The 22476-nt window shown below is 40.2% G+C and overlaps 6 protein-coding genes across 6 annotated transcripts; 4 read left to right on the forward strand and 2 right to left on the reverse strand.

Annotated features, from left to right (window-relative positions):
• Position 1: 1 nt before the first annotated feature.
• F4813DRAFT_351620 (uncharacterized protein) lies at positions 2-2204 on the reverse strand. Its single transcript, XM_049242427.1, has 5 exons — positions 1752-2204; positions 1539-1630; positions 1263-1472; positions 1023-1209; positions 2-960 (listed from the first exon to the last, which is right to left on the reverse strand). The coding sequence occupies exons 1-5, from the start codon at positions 1878-1880 to the stop codon at positions 496-498; spliced, it is 1083 nt and encodes a 360-aa protein (XP_049102265.1). The 5' UTR covers positions 1881-2204; the 3' UTR covers positions 2-495.
• Positions 2205-5031: 2827 nt separating this feature from the next.
• Positions 5032-6667, forward strand: F4813DRAFT_351623 (kinase-like domain-containing protein). The gene is made up of 6 exons (XM_049242428.1): positions 5032-5338; positions 5396-5594; positions 5670-5766; positions 5886-5993; positions 6075-6138; positions 6217-6667. Exons 1-6 carry the CDS (start codon positions 5072-5074, stop codon positions 6595-6597), a joined length of 1116 nt encoding a protein of 371 aa, XP_049102266.1. The 5' UTR covers positions 5032-5071; the 3' UTR covers positions 6598-6667.
• Positions 6668-6890: 223 nt separating this feature from the next.
• Positions 6891-7664, reverse strand: F4813DRAFT_401237 (uncharacterized protein; the record flags this gene model as incomplete). Its single annotated transcript, XM_049248381.1, has 1 exon — positions 6891-7664. The coding sequence occupies exon 1, from the start codon at positions 7557-7559 to the stop codon at positions 6891-6893; it is 669 nt and encodes a 222-aa protein (XP_049102267.1). The 5' UTR covers positions 7560-7664.
• A 998-nt stretch (positions 7665-8662) lies between these two features.
• Positions 8663-10623, forward strand: F4813DRAFT_351625 (uncharacterized protein). Its single transcript, XM_049242429.1, has one exon. The coding sequence runs from the start codon at positions 8835-8837 to the stop codon at positions 10185-10187; it is 1353 nt and encodes a 450-aa protein (XP_049102268.1). The 5' UTR covers positions 8663-8834; the 3' UTR covers positions 10188-10623.
• A 1568-nt stretch (positions 10624-12191) lies between these two features.
• F4813DRAFT_351628 (uncharacterized protein) lies at positions 12192-16797 on the forward strand. Its single transcript, XM_049242430.1, has 2 exons — positions 12192-15232; positions 15363-16797. The coding sequence occupies exons 1-2, from the start codon at positions 12529-12531 to the stop codon at positions 16364-16366; spliced, it is 3708 nt and encodes a 1235-aa protein (XP_049102269.1). The 5' UTR covers positions 12192-12528; the 3' UTR covers positions 16367-16797.
• Positions 16798-19427: 2630 nt separating this feature from the next.
• On the forward strand, positions 19428-20741 carry F4813DRAFT_351630 (uncharacterized protein). Its single transcript, XM_049242431.1, has one exon. It carries the CDS (start codon positions 19965-19967, stop codon positions 20514-20516), a length of 552 nt encoding a protein of 183 aa, XP_049102270.1. The 5' UTR covers positions 19428-19964; the 3' UTR covers positions 20517-20741.
• The last annotated feature ends 1735 nt before the right edge of the window (positions 20742-22476 follow it).

Here is a 22476-nt window from a genome sequence, read left to right on the forward strand (position 1 = left end):
GAGGAGTTGGAAGATGATGGTAGTATTTAACTTTCGTCTATCCCAGCTAATTCCCCTATGTAAGGTATAGATATCGATTTAATGCGTGGGTTTTCAAGTCTTAAGTAGAGTGTCATTCTTCGTGAAAGCTACCTCATTCTCAACACTTAAGTCAACTATTCGGATATTTCGGCACACATCTCCGTTTAATCATTATTATTTGCCTGGGGGTATCATTTTTTAATTAAGCTTGTTAACGTGTGTGTAGTGAGTGAAATATCGGGTTTCTACAATATTTCACATCGAAGTATATACCATGAAATGAAACAAAAAAGAAAAAGCCGGACGCTGTCCGTTTTATCCCATCCTCTTGCTACATTTATCATTAGCAAATGAGCATGTGTCATGTTCCCGTCGTTTCTCCTTATGTTACGAGGATCCGGAGTAAACAATACAGAAAGAAATGCGTGAGGTAAGCCGCTTGACCTAAAGAGGATCCGACGAGCTATCTACTTATTAGGCACGCCTTGGGTGTCCGGGATGATTAGTCAATGATATCTCATCCTCAACTCTGTCGAAGGATCTCCCTCCTACTTTGTCCAGTTCGTGGTTAGACGCAGTCTCCGAGTTCGATATGCTTTCTATCCGAACATCGACTCTTCTATGGATTCCGTTCATATTATTCATACCTTCGAAGTCCTCTTCTGATCCTCGGCCCTCTACGGTTGTTGTGTGGTATGTGTTCATCAGTACGGCATCGTTATGGCTATGGTGGATATTTGATCGTCCAACTTGGCTTCGATTATTTGAGTATGAAAGAGAGGCGTCGTTCTCTTCGTCTCTTATTCCCGCATCTCGAGCGACTCTAGTAATTAAGGTAGCCATAGACATTTCGATATTGAGTTTCACCATATACGCGACAGGATGGAATTGAACGAAGACGATTGAGTTCGGGAGGGACATTAAACAAATGAGCATGACCTTAATTGAATTACAAGTTAGCTTCGTATAGCTTTTAAGAACACGCTTTAGTTGCCACTTACATCCATAAGAACCGAGAGGACCATGAGCTTATCGTTAAATTTGGCCAGAGGAGCGTACTTGACCAAGCCATGCTGTTCAACAAGCCGCTTTCTAACTGTCCGTGAGAAGTAATAATTGAGGGTGGCGTCAACGAGAAGGATAAGACACTTGGAAGTTCTATCCCAGTACTTGTTAATATCAACGTACCTTTAAGTATCATGTTAGTAATTTTTCATGGCAGGAAATTGCAATTTACTCACAGCTGGCTTACGGGAGGGACAAGGTGAGATGGAATAAAAATGCAGAAAACTGCGACGTTGATAGCTGTGATGATGATAGCAGTCCCGTATTTGAGCTTCCATATAGTGTCTTGACGCTCTGCAATAACCGCAATTCGATTTATGATGATTTGCATCAGTAACTGAATTTCGAACACCCAGAAAAACAATATAAAAAATAAAAGTAGTACACTGTGATGATGGCGATTTAGCTAGCTGCAACAACGCATGTTCGGGGAATCGTTAGCAGATACTTACGTCGGGCTGTCTCCGAAATGTCCATCGATCCAAAGGTAACCAACAATAAGAATAGCTAAATTTGCTACGATCTCCCCCCAAAGCATGTAAATCTATCAAGACATCATGTTAGAATGTCGGGAGAACAGAGGTATTAGATGTGTGCGCCTCTAGAGAGACATTGTCCTGAGCAGATATGCTGCATAGTTCGTAAATTTTGAAGTAGTTACTCACATATGTGCTACGGAGGGGATTTCGATTTCGACGTGTTTGTTTTACGGCCTCCCAAACTGTCAATATACCAAAGCCTATCGAGAAGCCGGCAGCCAAGGAGGAAACTTGAATATCCAAATTGCTCGTCATGATTCTCAAGGCCACAGAATTATCTTTTCTTAGCAATAGTAGTAGCGCAGGTCTTTGGACTCTGTAAGTTGATGCACGAACACGTCAACGAAGGTGGCCGGCGGGGATAGTGCTACAGTTTTACTCAGTATTCACGAAGGGAACTGGGGGAAATATCATAGTTACCATGGAAGATATTCAATGTAACTTGACGGGAGGATTGAACTTCACGAGTCCCGGGGCAATAGGCCGGCCAATGTTTAGAATGTTCCGCCACCTTAGGTTAGTAGCTCGCTATTTGACACTTTAGTTTAGGTGGCGGAATGATGCCAGGCATTACTATGATGTGACGGAATCTATTCGAGAGACTATTTTATCCCCAGGAGTTTAGTCGCCGATTGAGAACTTTATTTATTCATGGTTTACACTTAGCGCAACCTGTTAAATGTGGTACGATTAAAATACATAACTACCTCTAGGTAACTATACAAGACTTAAGATATGCCTTAAGTGTAACCCTGGAGCTAGGTACATATAATTGTAGGTACCTCTGTGGACTGCAAGGAACCCCTTATTTCCATTACTCTGTTTCAAGGTGAAATGTGAAAGCAGTTAGCTTAATATCATAAACCTCCTTAAAGATTGATTGGACACGGAAACCTCAGCTACTCCTAGATCATAACTGAGGTCGTAGCCAACGCTATAAGAGTTTAGCGGTCGACTTTAATAAGCGACAAACTCTCATGTGCAGACCTTTAAGCCGCGTCGCTTCGATACATACTGATGGGGATCTCTAGTTCGTAGTCCACTCCACGCAAGCGATCAAAGTGGATTCTTAGCTGCAAGGATCTCAGATGATCGGTATCCATACCTTAGGTACCTACCTAGGTACATAATCAAAATCAGACCACACAAAGATTTTCGAGGATCAAAGAGAAAAATCCAAGGCAATTATATATATATATTAAAACTATACATTACCCATTATTTGGTATATCTTTCTTCATTAGTTGACCATGATGATATATAGCTGGAATAAATAAAGTAGAGCAGAATTTCGTTTTTGAATATATCAACATTTCGAAACTTAAGAATACAACTAAACCCAGCTGATCGCGTGACTTCTTACTGGTAAGTAACACGATGAGTTTCTAAAGACGAATCGAGGCAAAAACTCCGTATGGGAAACACGCTCAGGCTTCGGCTTCCAGAACGCTGCCCGATATTTTATAGAAAAGACATAGTGTGGGGACCTATTTGCCTAAGTGTCTGGCTCCGTAAACTCCTTGTTTCCCTTCACCCGGCTCGGGGCGAATTCGGCGTCCACTCTACCATTAAGACGGCTAAGCGGATACCTCGATGCGGGAACAAATGCTCCTATTTTTTGACATCGGCGGTTGAATAATCTCCTATTGACCATATTGAAGAATGTACAAGGTCTACTATTTAATATTATCAATGTAACATCATGCCTACCTGTTAAAATGATATTGGCATTAATTGCAACGAACCGATTGATATACCTACCATAAACCTTTTAGAGACAAGCGACGAAATACCCGCCCCTAATATAATAAATAGTGGCGAAAAAAATATGGCCGATCAGAGATCCACAACAATATAACACTTAAAAGTCTGAGCTACATCTCTACCCACGAATAGTGCATCTTCAATCCACAGGCTTTCAATACATAGTACATGTCGTATACACTGTATTTATTATGCGTTCGCGACAGTAGTGTCGATTGTAAATATCGATGCTATGTGAGAGATGTTGATTATCAGAAACTTAATGAACTTGATAAGGCATGTAAGTGGTTTATGAAATAAGAATATCTTGAAGTCATCCGACGAAGTGCGAACTTGACACATGTTGCGACTTTGTCACTTACACAAATTCTCTACCACGTAGTTTGGTATGATTCATCTAGCCGGAAAGGTAATATGTGTTATCATAGTATTGGCAATATGTTTGAGAACGGGTTGAAGGTAAGATCTGTAACGATTTAAACTCCTCCAAAGTTGAACATTTGCGCTTTCATTTGCTAGTTGAGTTGAACTTGAGTTATTCGGGTACTTTCAAATATGATTCGTTAACAAATCCAGGATAAATAAGCGGCAAGACTAGTGAACCGAGGGATCTTTTGATCTTAGTTGCTTCACGACAAAGATGGCAAAATCTACCCCTTATATCATGATGCTTGTCACGTATGATAATGTAGGTAACCAGTAGTCTCCTTTTTGTTTACCTAGGTATCGACTAGTACATGTCTCTCAACCGAAGACCTTTAAGACTGAAGAAAACAATCCCCTCTACGAGACATAAAATACGTCTACAGAAAAAAGTATTACATACAAGTAACTACAACCTTTTTTTGTGAATATTTTATCACGTGTTAGGTGCCTGTCATGTATGATGCAAGGATCCAATGAGAATGCAGTAGATTCTCTTCGAAGGAACATGAAAGTGAGTGTAATGAGCTAGAGCCGATCGCTCATATAGACGCTGAGTTGATTATTAAGCAAGATAACTGTACCGACGCTGTTTACACCGTGACATATTTTATTTGACACTTTCTTCAATATCGGTAACCGAACATCATAGGTATTTCCCCTCTTTTGATATTTTAAATTTTAATAGGAATATTCTATACCATGCAATAATAACACAATTGTCAGGGGACAAGTGAAGCTAGTATGAATTAGGTATAGATCTACGTAGAATAGACATATAAGGGGCGCCCTCGAAAGAGCATAGAAGGTCAAGCGTTAATAGATTCATACTACTATACGACTACTATACAGCAGCTTCGCTACTACTTCTAACATTCAGTTTACGTATGGCATCAATCAAGGAGTATCTCTGACAGCAATTTACCAAACTTCAAGTCAATCAAAACTTCAGATGTATCATGCCCTGTAAAGACTGTGTATATTTAACCCTCGCAGACGATGTATTTCGTCCACTATCTTGGATTGAGTAAAATAATAACTTGGAAATAATTTGCAATCTTTTCACCTCAATGACAGTCATGGAGTGACAAACCGAACGAGTTGATTAGAGATGTGATAACCGGAACCGGAAAATGTGTAAACAACGCGATAAACTAAGAACAAAGACATAAGCCTATTGTTAAACACTGACCCTTACATTAACATTTACATAATTTCTCTTCAGACCATTAAGATCAACTTAATTTTCATTCATAAACATGGACTCTTTTGAGCCTCGTCGTCGGCGGCGGGCACGGAGGGTGCCCAGAGATAAATTTGCTGCATTAAAAGCTTTTTTCGACTCGAGTAATATGTTTCACTACGAAGGGCTGCTTGGAAATGGAGGCCAAGGTTCCATTTACAAAATCAAATATGTGGAATTAAATAAACCCAATCCTCTGTCTCGAAGATTAGTGGCTAAAGTAGCGGATCCATCTAGAGGATCAGATGTTGAAGGAGTGGCAAGAGAGAAAATGATTTTAGAGGTACTATATAATAATTGTCAGGAACGTGAAGATACTGACTTTATTTGGTATCGGTAGACGTTACGTTATTGTCAACATATTGTGAGCATGATAGATAGTCCAGATGATCCATTAGCTTCTGCTCAACGTCTCGGCTGGGCATGGATTTTTCTAGAGGAAATGGAAAATGGTACTCTAAATGCCTTTTTGAAAAGGGCTAGAGTGGCGGGGTTTGTGAGTCTACCAAATCGTATGCTTTGGCGAATATTTCTCTGTAGTAAGTTTGTACACCATGCTTATTAGTTACAGTGTCTTTATAAACTATAGAATTAAGCTAATATATACTTGGCAGTGATTCGGGCTTGTATTGATATGGCATGGCCTCCAAGTTCGTCAGATAGTGATGAGAAAACTATTCAATTTCTTGATAAACCAACAGGGTTGGTACAGTACGTGAAAGTTTCTCAGATTTCTATTCATCTCGTTACCTCGGCTTCAAAGTAAACTACAGGTTGATTTCGCTGCCAATACTGCAATGGCTGAGAAGTAGGCTCACCAAGGTTTTTAGCAATGATATACATGGTGGCAACTTCATGTTCGGATCACTCGCGGATGACCCCGAGCACGCTATTTCACCAATATTAAAACTTTTAGATTTTGGCCTTGCCCAAAGAATGTGAGTTCATGCCTGCATGTTAAGAACGAAGTTTAAGTCAATGTTACTTAATGGTACTTACTTACATTCCGCTTTCTTAAGTAATTCGAGTGACTTTGCTTCAGTTGCGACTGGAGAGCAACAGAATATAGAAGATATAGGAATAGTACGTGGTGACTACTTTCAACTTATGCTATCTTACAATAACCCTTTACAGTTTATTTACTAATTTGTGGTTTGGTAGATGATGGCTACCATTCTAACCCTCCAAACCGACTGGAAGTATACAGGAGAAGATGTACAAGTAGATCTAAGCAGGCTTGGTTATTCTTCTGCCGTACTATCGCCGGCCTCTGGTATACTGGGCGGTCCCGAACATGATGAGCCAGATCCGCTTCCATACATTGATCGAGACATGCGTCTTATTATCGCGGCATGTATGGCGAGCAATCCACAAGACCGCCCCATGATGGTTGACCTTGAGCGATGGGTTTATAGCGAGGTTAGTAACACGCAACCCGCATATTATGGTATCAATCGCGGTGGTGCAGAATGGGAGAGCAACGAGACGATCTGTAATATCGTACAGCAATGCATATTTGATGCTCTTGAAGATGTAACTTGAAAGGTTTTATTAGGCTGGATAAGCTTTCTTATCATTTATATTTTTAATATATATAGAGTACTGAATATGCGCATTATCGTATTACTTAGATGGCTTTAAGGGGAAAAGCTAAGAGTTTAATACCCACTCATATACTATATTGCTAACAAATAAAGCCTGCATTAACTATCGAAGATCGTCTCTACATGCCTCCAAGATTTAAAAGTAAAATAATTTAAAAATTCGCGTGTAAATCATCTTATTCGTACTATTTACCTGTGAAGGCTTTCATTCAACCCTTTACCTTGTCAAGATTAGGCACATGGGTCCTCCAACCATCGTACGTAAACCTGAGACCAGAAACGCCGCTCGATGTCAGTGAGATCTTGACGACGCTTTTGGTCGAATATATGATGAACTGCGTATTGGCTTTGGCAGCGGTAACAGCAGAAGCTCCACTTCATGATCGATAGCCCCTCGTAGATCCCTATCGTCTGGACACTCTCGACGCCAAACCAGAACTTTTCAAGAAAGAAAGCGTTCAGAAAATCGCGGTTTACAATTTCCATCGGTCCACTGATCTCTATGACACGGGATCTTTTTGACGGGACTTGTGCGCTGACTTTTATTCGGTGCGGTATCACTCGGGGTCGGTTATAGCCTACTCTGAACTGCCCCGATTCGACAGTATGCATCAGCCTGTTCACTCCTAGATGGTCCCAGAAGACCGCTTTTGCAGCTGAAGTACGATGCTGGTCGTTCGGAGGGTTTATGAACATCGAGTAGATTTTTCCTGTTCCTCTGAGAGAGTGGCAAAGCATTGCAGAATCGCACCCAGCTGGAAGATAAGTTATCCATACAGAACAATTTTGCTCTTCGGTAATTTCTTCTGAGTAATTTTTCCTTGAAGCTCGGGAGCCTTGGTAATTAGTTGACCAGTGAGGGGATTGTGGTAGAGATTGGTCATTGTCAGAAGACGCCATCCTTTTTGACCAAATATTGCTGCATTTGATGGTTGATTAGTAAACTAGGTAGGTATTGATTCCGGAGACTAGACAATATAAACGTGGGATAGATCGGGAGTAAAAGGTAGGGTGGAAAATCCAGACACTCGAGTAGTGTACCTAAGGTATTTATGATGGTATGTATATTTAATAGGGGTTTTAGAAAACGAAATGCTACTTACCAAGGGTTAACTGGGGTGATATTGCTTTCAAAAAGATGATTTGGTTTATATTGCAAGATAGTTGAGATAGAGGGATCAAGAGAAAAAGAATGATGAGATCGTAGAGAAAGGTTTCATTTTATAAGTAGAAAATGAGATCTCTTTGCAACATGTCGCTATTTGTGATATTAGATATCGACCAAGCAATTCTAAGTTAAGGGAGTGAGTAGCAGTATCTTGGAATATTACTATTAATTAAATACCTAAGGTTCCTCTGTATGCGAGCGTCATTTTTAATAGTATAAGTTCCAATAGTTACTTCGTTTTACTATTATTTATACCTACATCCTAAGGTTTAAGACATGAAGGAGAAATTCACATATCTAAGCTCAGGTACTCAATAACTTCGTTAACATAGAATATGTAAGGCTTTCCAAGTAGGCAAACCTGTTGCATTCCGGAACGTCTGTCTACCTAGGTACCTACCCACCCAATATTTATTATCGTTAGTAACATAGAATAATAAGCATAATGTAAATCAGGTACTTATATGCGTCGCCATTTACTGAGAACTATGTCACGAGTCCTAGTCGCTTGACTATTCATGGGCAGGAAGATGATAATAAGCCTTGGCAGGTTGATTATCGCCTGTCACATGCCAATAAGAAATCATCAATTCGATTGTCAAAACCATATGTACACCTTCTAATGTTAGATCAATATGCTAAGATCAATCTATCGTGACTCGTGAGTTACTAGGTTACTTTCTTACACCTGTTCGTATGACGGTGACGGGTAAAAGTGGCCAGTGCACCGATAGTTAAAAGTGTATTTAATTGGAAGTTGACAAGGCCGATTTTACATCTTCCTCTCGGCATCCATGAAACCTCCCCTAGCATCCCCTGGTCTTAGTACCGGTTAAGCCACACATCCCCTGCCACTATCTGAGGGCCTCAAGCAAACAGGTACTTAATCTGTATTTTGCACAGCCCCCATTCGTGTAGCATAATACATATAACAATACATATATTATCAGGCTCTGGATACCTTCAAACTCCTCATCTCCCTTGTCTTCGATATACCGGTTATCATCATGTCTCTCCCTCGTACTCTCCGCGAATACACGACAGAACCAGCTGTTCTTTTTAAGCTTCCTGACGAAACGCTTCTTAGGCTTGTTCGCGATGAATTCGAAGATGAGCTTTGCCGGTTGAAGAGTGCGTACTCTGTCGGCGGTAGAAGGGAAGTCAACCTGTTCTCGAAATCGCCTTCTGCGATCTTGTACGGAGAAGACTACGATGAAGTTAATCGTACACTTGTTGGGGTATTAACCTTGAAATGGATTTACAATGGAGAATACGATATCCTCGTTGCAAATCAAGCTGAAGCTCACAAACTTTCTCGCCAATCATTCGAATGGATTTGTAACTTCTATGCTGGTTCAATTGAGAATCCGAATGAATTATACGCTCTCATTACTTCCATAGTGGTGAATGATATAGGAAAGGATGAACAGCTCGCCTCCGATTACCAAAAGAAAACCGGAGAGAATATCGCCTCTATGAATCACGATATCATCCTCCTCAAGGCGGTTGAAACTGGCGTCGTGGGTTGCTTAGATCGTCTTTCTGCAGAAGACAAGGCTGATATTATCCGCGGCATGGAATTGGGTGCAGAGTTCAACTTTGGACAACTTGCCCAGGCGGAGAACACGCCAGCTTGCCTGATTAGTCTTGAGAAGGTGAAGGGTCACACCCGTAGCTTTCGACTCCGGTTTCAGGAGCAGCTGCTCGATATTGCGGGCGCAGCGGGCCACCTGGATTGGACTTGCGCAAAGAAACTAACCCAATCCAATTTCGATGCTTACCATACTGTATACGACGTTGGAATGGGTATAATCGAGGGCGGTTTAAGTCTACGCGCAGGATACGATATGGTTTTAGCGCGTCGGCTAAACCTACTCCATGAGAAGGGCTTTCGGCTGCTTGATCTCAATGTTGAAGACGATCGTGCTTTCGCTAGGCTCTTATGTATGAGCAGTGTTGCTGACCTGGCGACTGCTGAACTATACAGCCAAGTATGGTCGTCCCTTGAGGGCCAGGTCAGGAAGTCTTTGCGAAAGCATCTCAACATCGACGGCTGTGTATCTCAGCCAGCAGTTCAAGTTACGTATATACCGGCACTTATCACCCAGGCGGTTGATATTAGTGGCCCTTCGACCCCTGAGGATAAGGGACGTGCGTTACGAAGTGCGCTCAACTACCTATGCAGAGTTATGTCTGCTCCTGATAAGCCTGATGGTCCAGTGAGTGTCATCGAACGGAATGTACTATCTATCATAAAAGGGGTCATTCAAAGTCCGCAATTCCGCGAGGACCCTACCATCTTAGAGACTGCCCCTATACCCGAAAGCCTCGCAGCGATGACGGAATTACGGGGACTATAGTGGGGGTGATGTGTTTCTGAATAGGTGCTTTACGAGAAACGGTTGGCTTTACGGCGTTATTCGGCTTGGGGTGATGTAGATATGGAGGGGATGATATCGCTACGAAGTAACGTACTGATTATATTTTATGCCATTACGACTCCCACGAGTTGAATATACGGATTTGATCTAGTGTAACTTCCAATCATGAAATTTAAATTTGAACTGCCGGGGTTTCTGTTGTCGACTACGTATAACAATAGCAAGGTTTATGAAAAAGCACAACGAATTTACAGATACCGCGTTGCATTGGCCAGTTAAGTATAATATAACGACAGTAAAATGGTGGAATAATAACTCCATACACCGAAGTAGATGAGTTAAAACCCCAAGGAGCATAAGGATACGGAAGTACCATCTTTATTTACAGTATATTGCAATTGTTGTATTGGTAGACCTTAAGCATTTGAAAGTTATTAGTAAATTGAATCTACGTTCCAAGCCCAGAATCCCTTATTACAATCAACACAATCCACCTTGGGATATCTATAATACTACATCAGCCTAACAGTTCACTTACTTAGGCGCCTAGTATAGTTAATACTACTTTGTATTCCTTGGGGGCCAAATAACAACAATATACGCTACCTCCTATGTAAGTCGATCCAAGGTAACATATTACACGCGCCGAATATAAATTCGTTATTCGCCTTCTTTACCAATTTTCCACCACAGATGGCGCCATAAATATCGTTAATGGTAGCGGATTGGGAGACGAGAATTGATATCAGGCTTTCGTAAACGCGGGGAAATTGGAGTTGATGTTCAAGAATTGATGTCCAAGAATGGATGTCCAAGTGGTTCAAGACTTTGCAGTCCACGTCGACAATAATAATATACATTAACAAAATGATCAATCAAGTCAGGCTTCGGTAGCAACGCATAACGTGTCATTTTACAATACCAATATGATTACTCACTCACTTTGTACGCACCTCGGTTTGGTTCTTGAACTAAGTCAAACCACCCTTACTGGGGCCACCCTAGTGGGGGCCACCCATTTCCCATATAAAATCAACGATTTCGCATATCTTTATTTAATTCAAGAAAATAGGTAAAATTATACGGTCTTTGATTTTGAGTACGGTATTGGATTCTCATCAGGTATAAAATTTTGAAAAAATTGCAGGATTAATATCTATGGTAAAATAAATACAAAATTATATACTAACAATTACACATATAAATTTATATATAAAACTGTTAAGGGATATTATTACTTATAATTTTACCAATTAATATGGTATAAATATAAAATTTATATAGTTAAATAAAAAACGTTTTAATATAATCTTTAAATTTAAAGCCAGTTATATAACTTATTTATATAAGAAGTTATAAACGTTTATAAAGTTTTATAATAATTTAATAAAATTCCTATATAAAATTAAAATTTTTTAATTTTTAAAAATAATATTAAAAATATATTTTACTATTTTACTATTAAAATATTAGATTTTAAATATAATAAAATATACATAAACTATTATAATAATCGAAAGGTAAAACATCAAAGATTATATATTTTTATCTATTTCTTTGAATTAATTATAGATATGCGAAGTTATTGATTTTATATAGGAAATGGGTGGCCCCCACTAGGGTGGCCCCAGTAAGGGTGGTTTGACTTATGGAACGGTGCAAGCAATACCTAGGTACCTACCTACCTATAAGGAGTACAGAAGCCAGAGTGAACGGTAGGACGGTGCAAATTTAATCTTGTTCGTCAATACGTTTCTTTGGTTTCTTCTTCTTGTTCGAGGCAGATATCCGGCCTATTTGTAAAGTAATCTAGATACGTATCTTGGTGCCTAGCCGAGATACGAAATACATGTTGGTTGTCTTTGCATATGTCTGCATGGCCTCGTGATGCTTCTTATCCAATGATCCTAATATTGGTTATCCTAACCGCCTAACTGGCCCTCGGCCACCTCGTGTTCCGGGCTACACCCTTTTGGCGGTGTTGTCCGTGTGACATTGGTGCAGAAACAACTTCGTAGGCAACCAACATACATACGTGCATACATACCTAGGTATGTGATGAAAGCTGGCAGATTTAATATTTGAAGTGATGGTTTTTAGGAGGTTCTGGCTAGGGTAGGCTTCACACAAGATCTGTGCCAAAACCGTTTCTCATTTACCTCGCCAGCCGGTTTGGCGATCACAGATCTAAACTTAAAGTCACATAATCTGCCTTGATATCATAAATTTGAAATATCGAGCAATCCCTCTCATCATCTCATCTATGATTACTTTATTTTAGTCGCAACTAGATGGTCTACTCAGGGCCAAGACGAGAAACATGTACGTCATAAATACGAACAATAACGGGCAGCTATCACGACCTGCCTTAGGAGAACAAGTACCTTTTGGTAGGCTCTATGATGCCAGAACCGACCAATTTCTCTCTCAGTCCTTACTGAGAGGAGAAGGCCAACTATTCCAGGTGTCATCTGCAGTTCCCACAGGTCAATTACCCGAAGTCAATGTTATCTTTGACGATTCCTATCAGGCTAAGTTCGATCTCATGAACATAGGCGCTGACCTAGGTGCGAGTATTCTTGCTAAGCTCATAAAGCCGAAAGGAGCCGGTACGTATCTCGATATCCCACAGCAAAGAGATGGTATGCTCCATGCCGCTATTCATCACAAAATTATCTCAGCACGGGAGAAGTTCAATGTAATGCACCCTCGGAATCAAGCAGCCATAGACTGGGAGGCCTTATCTGACTTAGAGGCTACACATTTTGTCGTCGGAATTGACTGGGGTATCCAAAGCATTGTCTCAATACAACATGCAGTTGGCAGCTCTGCAGCCCAAACGGCAGTTGAGGCTCAATTTCGAACCGAGATTTCCAATTTCAAATCAGCCATCGAAACCGATACGCCGATAGGTCCAGAGAGCTCTATCCATGGACTAACAGATACCGATATGCCACTGGAAATCACAACATACAGCGACATATCCGCTGAATGTGGTGTCGTGGTAGAAACTTTAGAGAAGGCACGCTCCGAACTGAGCCTTATTCCCATACGTATTGAAAAGGAATATTCCAATAGGGGTCTACCGATTACGTATTCGCTATTTCCAATTAGCGTTCTCGGAATTATCCTGGACTATGAAGATAGTCTTGGTGCAGCCATTACTCCTATCAGCTTGGAAACTGAGAATCACTTAGTTCACCTATTCGACGACTTTTCTCGGTCTTATCAGAAACTCCACAGTAACTATGGATACATTTCACAGCATCAGGAGTACTGTTCCGAACGTCTTCGCAAGGAAGTAGAATCGAAGATATCCGAGCTAAAACGCGCGTTGCAGAGCTTCGAGCAAGAGTACGCGGAGGCTCTCGTAAGTATACGGAGTGGGAAGGATAAAGAAATTGTTCTCCAGAATCTCCATGCCGCCTACATTAGCGATGAAGCATCACCCGCTATTCTGGCCAACGCGACTGACCGACATGTCACCAAGATCAAATTTGTACTTGAAGCTACTCGTATCGGTGCGACCTACACCAACACTGAAAACCCTATCATCGATTCCATAGGCAACAAGGGTGCTTACGTATTCTCGCTTAGCAATGCGGCTTTGAACGATAGTAAGTCTTGGGATGAAAATACAGCCTTATTCCAAGAATTATTGCGTCATCAAACCCCCGATACCCTCTATATTATATCCGACGATGATGCAGCAGGGCGTGTTTCACCTTCTGCGTATATCTCGTATTACGAGAAAGGAGATTTGGTCTCCGAGGATGTTCTTGAGGAGCAGAATTGGCTTGCGAAACAGTGCTTTGTTCAGTACACGGAAGGAACCCTTGAGAACCGAGATATACAGAGACCACTGAAAAGACGACTCATTACTATGCCTTGTCCGAGCCAAAGTTGCAGTCGAAGCCGTATCTGTGAATGGAAATGTTCCAAGTGCCGTACCCCTGTTGAGTTCGGGTTCACCGACAAGTACATATACTGCGATTGCGGACGCAGTTTGTATGAAAACTTCAGCTTCAAGTGTGATCACCCGAGTCATGGTGGAATATTCGAAAAGTGCCATTCTCAGCACGTCTTATCTCAGCTGAAGAACCTGGGAGACTCGGAAAATGTAAACATTCTGATTCTAGGCGAGACTGGTGTGGGAAAATCAACATTCATCAACGCCTTCGTCAATTACTTGTCATTCAAGACATTAGACGAAGCTAAAGCAGAAGAGGGTCTCAATTGGGTTATACCATGTTCCTTCTCCACGCAGATCATGGACAGAAATCGACCAGATGGAGCTATCGAGCAGATCAAAATCCAGGTCGGTACGAGGGATGATGAACATGATGGCAGCAAAGGAGCGTCAGCTACACAGCGAACTACCGTCTATCCTGTCACTATTGGCAACCGCACAATTCGGCTAATTGACACACCTGGTATCGGGGATACACGGGGGATTCAATACGACAAGAAGAACATGGCCGATATACTATCAACTTTAAGTAGTTATGATGACTTACACGGCATACTCATCCTGGTAAAGTCGAACAATGCGAGATTGACCGTCACCTTCAACTTTTGCATGAAAGAATTGTTAACGCATCTCCACCGCTCGGCGGCAAACAACATGGCATTTGGCTTCACTAACACACGGATCTCCAACTACACTCCCGGTGATACATTTGGGCCGCTTAGCACTCTGATACAGAAGCACGCTGATATTGGTCTATCACTGACAACTCATACAACATATTGCTTCGACTCAGAGAGCTTCCGTTATCTTGCTGCATTCAAGAACGGGACGGTGATGGAGAACGAGGAGGACTTTCGACGTAGTTGGAAGCATTCGAGGATGGAGACACTGCGCCTTATTGATTATTTCAAGTCCAAGACCCCGCATAAAGTTCAAAGTACCATAAGTCTCAACGGCGCAAGGCAGCTGATAGCGAGCTTGACCAAGCCAATGGCCGAAATTTCGGCGCTCATCAAGGCTAATATTGCTATGTCGGAAGATAAAATCAAGGAAAGTGCGTAACGTCTATTACTTGTCTGGTGGAAATTTCTTGACTCTTTTGGAATACCTTATTACTTGGCGTTTCTAAAATATGAACAATTGCAAGTTTTAATTAAAATATTCGCTAACTCGAACTTTTACAGTGACGGACACCCGTGTCACGGGAGAAAAGCTAAGAGATCGGCTTCATATAGAGAAGAGGCATCTACGCTCTAAACAACTTGATATGCCGCGGACCGTCTGCAAGGACAAGGACTGCATCGAGCTCAGGGATGATGGGGGAGGCGTGGTTGTCACTGTATACAAGACACACTGCCATCCTATCTGCTATCTCGACGACGTTAAGATTGATCAAGTAGCCCATCCTAGTCTTATCGGGTGTGCCGCATTTGGTGGCAGAAATTACTGTGGCATATGTACCCATCACTGGCAATCGCACCTCCACGTCCTATTTGAACTGGAGGAATACATGGCTACAGTGACGGATACCGAAGTCGAACGTCAGATCCAAGCAAACTCTGACGACGTTGTATTAAGAGAAGCAGCAATTCAAGGCCTGAATAATCTCATCGCCGAATATAAGGAGGAGCATACGATAGTTCAGAAGGCATCCGCCAGGTTCGGTGTCTTCTTGAAGAAATACTCTATCACCCCCTACAACGATGCAACGCTCGAGTATCTGGACATGCTTATTAGGGATGAGGAAATGAAGGTCCAGGTCGGTGGAAACAGAAAGCGCCTCGATGATCTATTGGACGATCGCCGGGCGCATGAGGAGCTCGTGGATGTCTTAACGCGCAATATAGACAACAAGTACCAATTGCAGTATCAAGTCCTCAATGAAGCTGGCGTGGAGAATCTTGTCTCTCAGCTGTACGACCTAAAGCATTTCGGCAAAAATCTCGAGGCGATCAGAAATACCATCTCAACAGCGCATCAAGCCACGAACCGAGAGCGCCCATATCGGGTAAATCGGGGATGGACGTCTATGATGTCCAGACATGCACGTAGGGCTACCGGGGACCGCCATAATATGACGATGACCCCACAGACATTAGCATCGCCGCCAAAGATTCGACGCAAGACCGGGTCGACAGTCAGAAAGTTCTTTGAGGGCATACCGTATTTGTCTCTTGTGCGCCATTAAGTGCGGATGGGGTATTCAGAGGACGGACGAACTAAAGGGCTACTGAACTTATAACTTGCTGCAGGAATAGTCAGTTTATGCATTGTTCTATGAGATTTTAACCGAAGAGATATATCCTGGGAAGTTGTAATATTGTTATCAGATTAGTTAGCTATCGCAAATTGTTTACTTGATTCATCATTAGCGAGGGGTTACCGTTAGTCTTAGGTACTCACAAGCCGCATAGGCGTTTGTGGATAAGTCTATGCCTTTCTGCTCTATGATAACTTAGGTAGGTATGCTTACCTAGTTACATGAAGTTGTCGGAGTCTAAGTACGTACGTTAGGTAGTGTATTAGTTGAGATTAGATGCTAGTGTAAAATTATTATACAGTCTCAGGTATCGAAAGATGCCCCTAACCCGGTAAATAAACACGCACTTACATAGGTACCTACCACCTACAATACACACAGCCCACTTGAACCCCCACCATGTTCCCCATTAACTCAGTAAAAAGGGGTATTCATGTTGTACTTTTCTTTCTTTGCAACTGGGAATGACTAAGGGGGGGTTAAGATTAGAAATGACAGAAGCAAGTATTTCTTCTAACACGACGAATGCCAATTCTCAAAAAGCTGTTCTCTCTCCACCGAATTGGCTTAGAATCTAGAGAAAGCAGTTTAAACGAATCATTGAATTACCTTTTGCGCGTTCCATTACTCAAGCGTAAGAAGAATGAGGCGGAACATTGGGTTGATACAGTAACAATATGCTGAAAGATTATTCGTTATTATTTCACATCTTCGCAATCATAAAATCTGCAAGTTATAGCTCAAATAACCTTTACAGGAAGTGATGGTTTGGGTACCTTATCTAACTAAGCCTTTGAAGGTAGCTTTTATAACCTCTTCCTAGGTACCTATCCAGAAGGTTATAATAGTTAAGCAGACTATTGCCGATAATAGGGGCATCGCTTTTCTCGAAATGTTTTCAACTAAAGGGCCAGCCAAAACTTGAATAAAGCCCTTTCAAATAAACCTGGTACGGATCAAATAAAAGTAGGAGTTTCTTAGGTACTTGATCAATATTAAAATCTATGTGCGAATACAATCATGTCGATCAGGTTATACTACGGTCGGTCTATAGCGAAATCGGAGGATGAATTGTTTATATGACTTATGGGGATTTCCATCACCCTTTCGTGTCAAAGCCAGCCTTCCCGCTGTTATCTCATGGGAAATGATTAGTCACAGCTAGAATCATGTGCGTGCCCAATGTTAAGATCGCAAAGTTTATCCTTGATAATTAAAAGTAAAGGGCAGGTAATAGAATTGGTGAGCTTCTATAAGTGCATTCAGTTGCCGAGAGCCTCATGGCAAAAGTCTCATAGTAAGCGACGTACGATGTACACACCAATTCATACCGCAAGTTGCCGATGATGTTACATGCGGTGTCATTTCCGCTATTTGGTTCAATTGTATCCCGGTTAGAAGCTACGGTACCAATAATTCTCAAGTAGGATTCCATGCAGGTCTTTATGTATGGTAACCTTCTTACCAAAACTCTTGTCAAAATGTTTCCCTATTCCTATCCATAGTTTTCTAGAGATTGGTACTACCCTAACTTTAAATCCGCTCGTTCTTATCTCCGATGGGATGATATATTGTGTATAGTAAATACTAGGAAAACGAGAGAACAGAATTGCACTGCAATATGTTCAAGTTAATATTAATTCAAACCCGGCATTTCCAATTCGAGATAATATCAGTATAAAGAATGTCATACTTAGAACATAAACTGTAACTGAACTGAACTGAACTGAAAGCCTGTTAAGCTTCCAGTATTAAATCTCAATATAAGAATTCTTCATAGAAGATCTTATTAATATAGTTAAATATTTGGGTCATATCACCCCTATGCCGTATAATTTTCTAGGGAATCTCCCCGAACAAGAACATGTTTGGGAAGTATTATGTCAGATAACCATCTTCTTGTTTCTTGCTTCAAGCGCTAGTTTATTTCGAAGTCAAATCGAAACATAGGTATCTAGTACGTGTTCGACAAGAAAATATTATGATGAATGTAGTTCAGTTACAAGCTCCTAAGTTCTTTGATTATCACTAGGCTATGTACGATGTGCGAGGAACCAAAAGTCGCCAAAATGTGAAAACCCCAAAACACCTTGCATCTTCGAATAGCCGTCTATGGAACAGGAGTTGTGTTGCATTCGCTAAGCCTGCTTACCGAACATGAAGATGACTTTATCCTAAATAACAAAACCATAAGCACTCCAATCGTACCACTAATAATCAACTTAAGTATCTAGGGTACCTAACTTGACTTGCATGCATCGAATAAGGTTGATGACATGAGGAAAAGTATAATATTCTCCAGGCAGCGTAAAGCAACTGCGTTGCAAATGATCCGTTGAAGAATGCAGTATGCGACGTGCGGCTGGCGTCATACAAAAAAAAAGGGCTGAATTCCGATTGGTAGCTCGTAAGTCCTATCCAATAACATAAACATTAATATATCTAGCCGCTCCTATTTCTCCTTCGTGTGAGTCGCATTCGGAGAGCGAGTTCACGTTACGGACCGCGTCTACCTTCTTTTACACTATCAGTATTCTCTTACCCCCACTTTGGTTATCACGTCGTGTGTAGATCGGCAATACAAACGACAGCCTGCTTCCTTCCATGTTTTCTCCGGTGTATTTGGCTTTGTATAGTGATTGCCACGGTAGATTGCCGTCGTAGGGCTCCTAATATAGCTGCCGTACCATAGCTATCGATGACTGCATTCGGCACCTTGATCGGATAGCACGGTGGTAACTCGGGCAAATTAAGCACGATAAAGTACTATAGGCTGGGCTGAGGTGTTACGCGGTCATACGAGGACCTATATTAGGGCTGAAAGACGTAGGAAAATGACCTCCAAGGTGATCAGTCACACTGCCTTATTCCGTAACCTTCCTCCCAACTCGAACACTTTAAACCGCAGTCTATAAGAGCATCGTTTGCATGTACTACTCGACACAATGCGTCCTCCGGTAACACAGCAGACGGTCGCAGCCGATGCATCTCGGTCCAGTAGTTTAATGGCTGGTAAGTAAGTTCTTGCTTGGATGGATATCCAAAATACTACACAATAGGGTATCAGTTCACACCTGGGCGAGACGGAATGATGGTTGTATAAAGCTATCTCCTACGCTGTAAGGCGGAAGAGGTTGTGCTATCAGCCAATGAGCATATTTCTTTCTCCATCAGTAACTTATTTTTCAGTCATTTGTCCTGTTACTAAGAGAATGCAGCAAATCATACCACATCCACGAAGCAGCATAACATTGTGACTACCCCTCCTCGTGTCCGGGTATCACTCGTAACTAGGCTATGGTCGCGTCTACGCACGTACATAACTACGGTGGTCGATGAAACTGTTCAGAGCCGCGTTGACGCACGGTTCGAGAAACATGAAGAGTGGCTTGCCGCACGTCTTGACAATATACTTGAGGACCGGAACAAGGCCGATCATCGTAACAGACGAGACATATATGAAGCTGCATGGCGCGATGCAGCAACCTCGAGTGCTCGGTTCGTCAACGAGAACTTTCCCGATGCAATGCCTTACTACGATAAATACGAGACTCTACGGCATGCTCTCGATGAAGCCCCGAAAGAAGGCATGGCTCTCGAATTCGGGGTCTATCAAGGCTCCACTCTTCGGAAAATTGCGGCCAGACGGTCTGGTGGAGTTTACGGGTTCGACTCTTTTGAAGGCCTTCCAGAGGCTTGGCGTTGGGTGATCCGCCCCGGGGCCTTCGCCGTTGAAGCCCCACCTGAGGTGCCCGGCGCCGAACTAGTAGTCGGATGGTTCGACAAGACCTTGGTGCCCTTCCTTGCTGAGCACCCCGGACCCATCGCCCTGCTCCACATCGACAGCGATCTATACTCCTCAGCAGTGACTGTTCTAGAGCACTGTGGACCACGTCTAGTAGCTGGGTCAATTGTAATATTCGACGAGTATTTTAATTTCCCGGGCTGGGAACACGACGAGCATCGTGCGTGGCAGGAATATGTCGATCGTACCGGGACGCGCTTCAGCTGGCTTGCTTATACTGCTGATAACGAACAGGTAGTGGTTCGGATCGATGACCCAGGAACCAAGCCCTGATATATGAGGTTCGAAAAGAACTTGATCTGGCCTCCACTTCTAATAGGGTTGCTGTTTAACAACCTTCGGTTGAGAATAGGAGTCGATGCCCGAATTATACACGGATTTATGAAGCCAATTTAGATTACGTGCCTAGCTACGTTACATATACCTAAACTAAAGTCTAGAAACATGAAATTGAGACTTAACTGGTGATATACGAACCAGTTTATCTCAGTCCAACGACCTTGCTTGACTCGATTAGTTGCCCTACAGTGAACTAGGTTACCAGGGCTAACTCCGTGATAATCTATAGCATAGGTAGGTACCTTTCTTATGTGTATATTGCTATGTTCGATTCACAAGTGTATTGGGCGGATGACGCAATTAATCATTAGGCCAATCACTTTGTGAATCAACTTCTGCACATACCCTTCGGCTTGTAAGAACGTAAAGGCCTGAGCGCGGGCAGCAATGAGATAAGCAAACATCACGATGAGAGATCTTGTATGTAATCCAAGGAGCTCATTTTTCAATAGTATTATAGTATTAAATACCTAATATATTGCAACTCTATAATAGTTTCACATCATTTGTTTATCTATAAAATGAAGTACCTACTGTTACAAGTGGATTTTTAAGGTACTCATATCATTCCCAAACTCCCATATACAATACCTATTAAATTAATTAACTATATTAAATAACTTAAAAATCCTTAATCTTATATAAAATAACAATGTAATACGCGTTTTTACAATTTTATATTAATTAATTAAATAATTAATAATATAATAAATTAAACCTTATATAATACTTATTTAATACGTATTAATTATATAATAATTAAAAGTTTTATATATTTAAATTATATAAATTTTAAAGATAAAATTTTAACTAATACCATATAACATAATATATACGCGTTAAAAATAAATTTTAAATAAATTATTATTTATTTATTTATTTTATTATAAATTTTATTATATTATTATTAAATTTTAAACTTAAACATTTTAATAATTAAAACGTATAAAATAAAACGTTTATATTATTTATTTAAAACTATTAGTTTTAAAAATAAATAAATTTTAATAATATCGATATATACAGAAAATTTATGGTTTAATTTAAGCCCTTTCCTCGAATATTTTAAATTTAAAATTATAAAAAACTACCCGACTTACTTAAATCTTAACCGGGAGTAATAATAAAAACGGAAATTTTATTAAAAAATTAACCGCTAATAATATTAATCTTAAATAATTAACCATTTCTTTTTTAAATAATATAAAAAATAATTAAAGCTTTATAAAAATTTTACTTAAAAAAATTAAACGCATATATACGTATTAAAAATAAATATAATTAATAAAAAGAAATTATTAAATTAAAATAATTAATTATTTAAATTATATTAAAACCTTATTTTAAAATTATATAATAATTTAAATATATAATTTAAGATATATATAATATTTTAAAAAACTACTTAAATATATACGTATTAAAGTATAAAATTTAAAATGATTATATAAAAGTTATAACATTATTTATAAAAGTACTTAAAAATTGGAAAATTTAAATAATTAATTGGTTTATTATTTTTATTAAGGTTAAACGTTTAAGGTTAATTATTATTAAAGATTTTTAAAAGTGGTTTTACGTATTAATATTAATTTTAAAACTTATATTAATAAATTAAATAATTATTTAAAATATTATCTTTTATAAAAAAATATATAATAAAATTTTAATATTTTAAAAGGTAATTATGGCGTTATAAAAATATATACAAGTTTTTAAAAATATTAAAAAAAAAATTAAAAACGTTTTCGAATTAATTTATAACATTAATAAAAATAAAAATATTGAACAAGACTTAAACGTCTTGGCCTTGGATCAAGCCTTATTAGACCTGATATCAAGGACTTTTAGATGATGAAACTGATGATGAAAAGGAATGACTTGTATTAAAAGT

This window comes from Daldinia decipiens, assembly GCF_022478715.1.
Source record: "Daldinia decipiens strain CBS 113046 unplaced genomic scaffold F4813scaffold_7, whole genome shotgun sequence".
NCBI lineage: Eukaryota > Fungi > Ascomycota > Sordariomycetes > Xylariales > Hypoxylaceae > Daldinia > Daldinia decipiens.

Bases quoted from the DNA above. Each gene is read 5' to 3' on its own strand.
- F4813DRAFT_351628 (XM_049242430.1), top strand. From the start codon at position 12,529: ATGTACGTCATAAATACGAACAATAACGGGCAGCTATCACGACCTGCC. The intron at 15,233-15,362 runs GTGCGTAACGTC...GAACTTTTACAG, and splicing joins GGAAGATAAAATCAAGGAAA to TGACGGACACCCGTGTCACG.
- F4813DRAFT_351630 (XM_049242431.1), top strand. From the start codon at position 19,965: ATGCCTTACTACGATAAATACGAGACTCTACGGCATGCTCTCGATGAA.
- F4813DRAFT_351625 (XM_049242429.1), top strand. From the start codon at position 8,835: ATGTCTCTCCCTCGTACTCTCCGCGAATACACGACAGAACCAGCTGTT.
- F4813DRAFT_351620 (XM_049242427.1), bottom strand. From the start codon at position 1,880: ATGACGAGCAATTTGGATATTCAAGTTTCCTCCTTGGCTGCCGGCTTC. The intron at 1,631-1,751 runs GTGAGTAACTAC...ATGTCTTGATAG, and splicing joins ATCCCCTCCGTAGCACATAT to ATTTACATGCTTTGGGGGGA. The intron at 961-1,022 runs GTAAGTGGCAAC...AATTCAATTAAG, and splicing joins TCCTCTCGGTTCTTATGGAT to GTCATGCTCATTTGTTTAAT.
- F4813DRAFT_351623 (XM_049242428.1), top strand. From the start codon at position 5,072: ATGGACTCTTTTGAGCCTCGTCGTCGGCGGCGGGCACGGAGGGTGCCC. The intron at 5,339-5,395 runs GTACTATATAAT...TGGTATCGGTAG, and splicing joins GAGAGAAAATGATTTTAGAG to ACGTTACGTTATTGTCAACA. The intron at 6,139-6,216 runs GTACGTGGTGAC...GTGGTTTGGTAG, and splicing joins ATATAGAAGATATAGGAATA to ATGATGGCTACCATTCTAAC.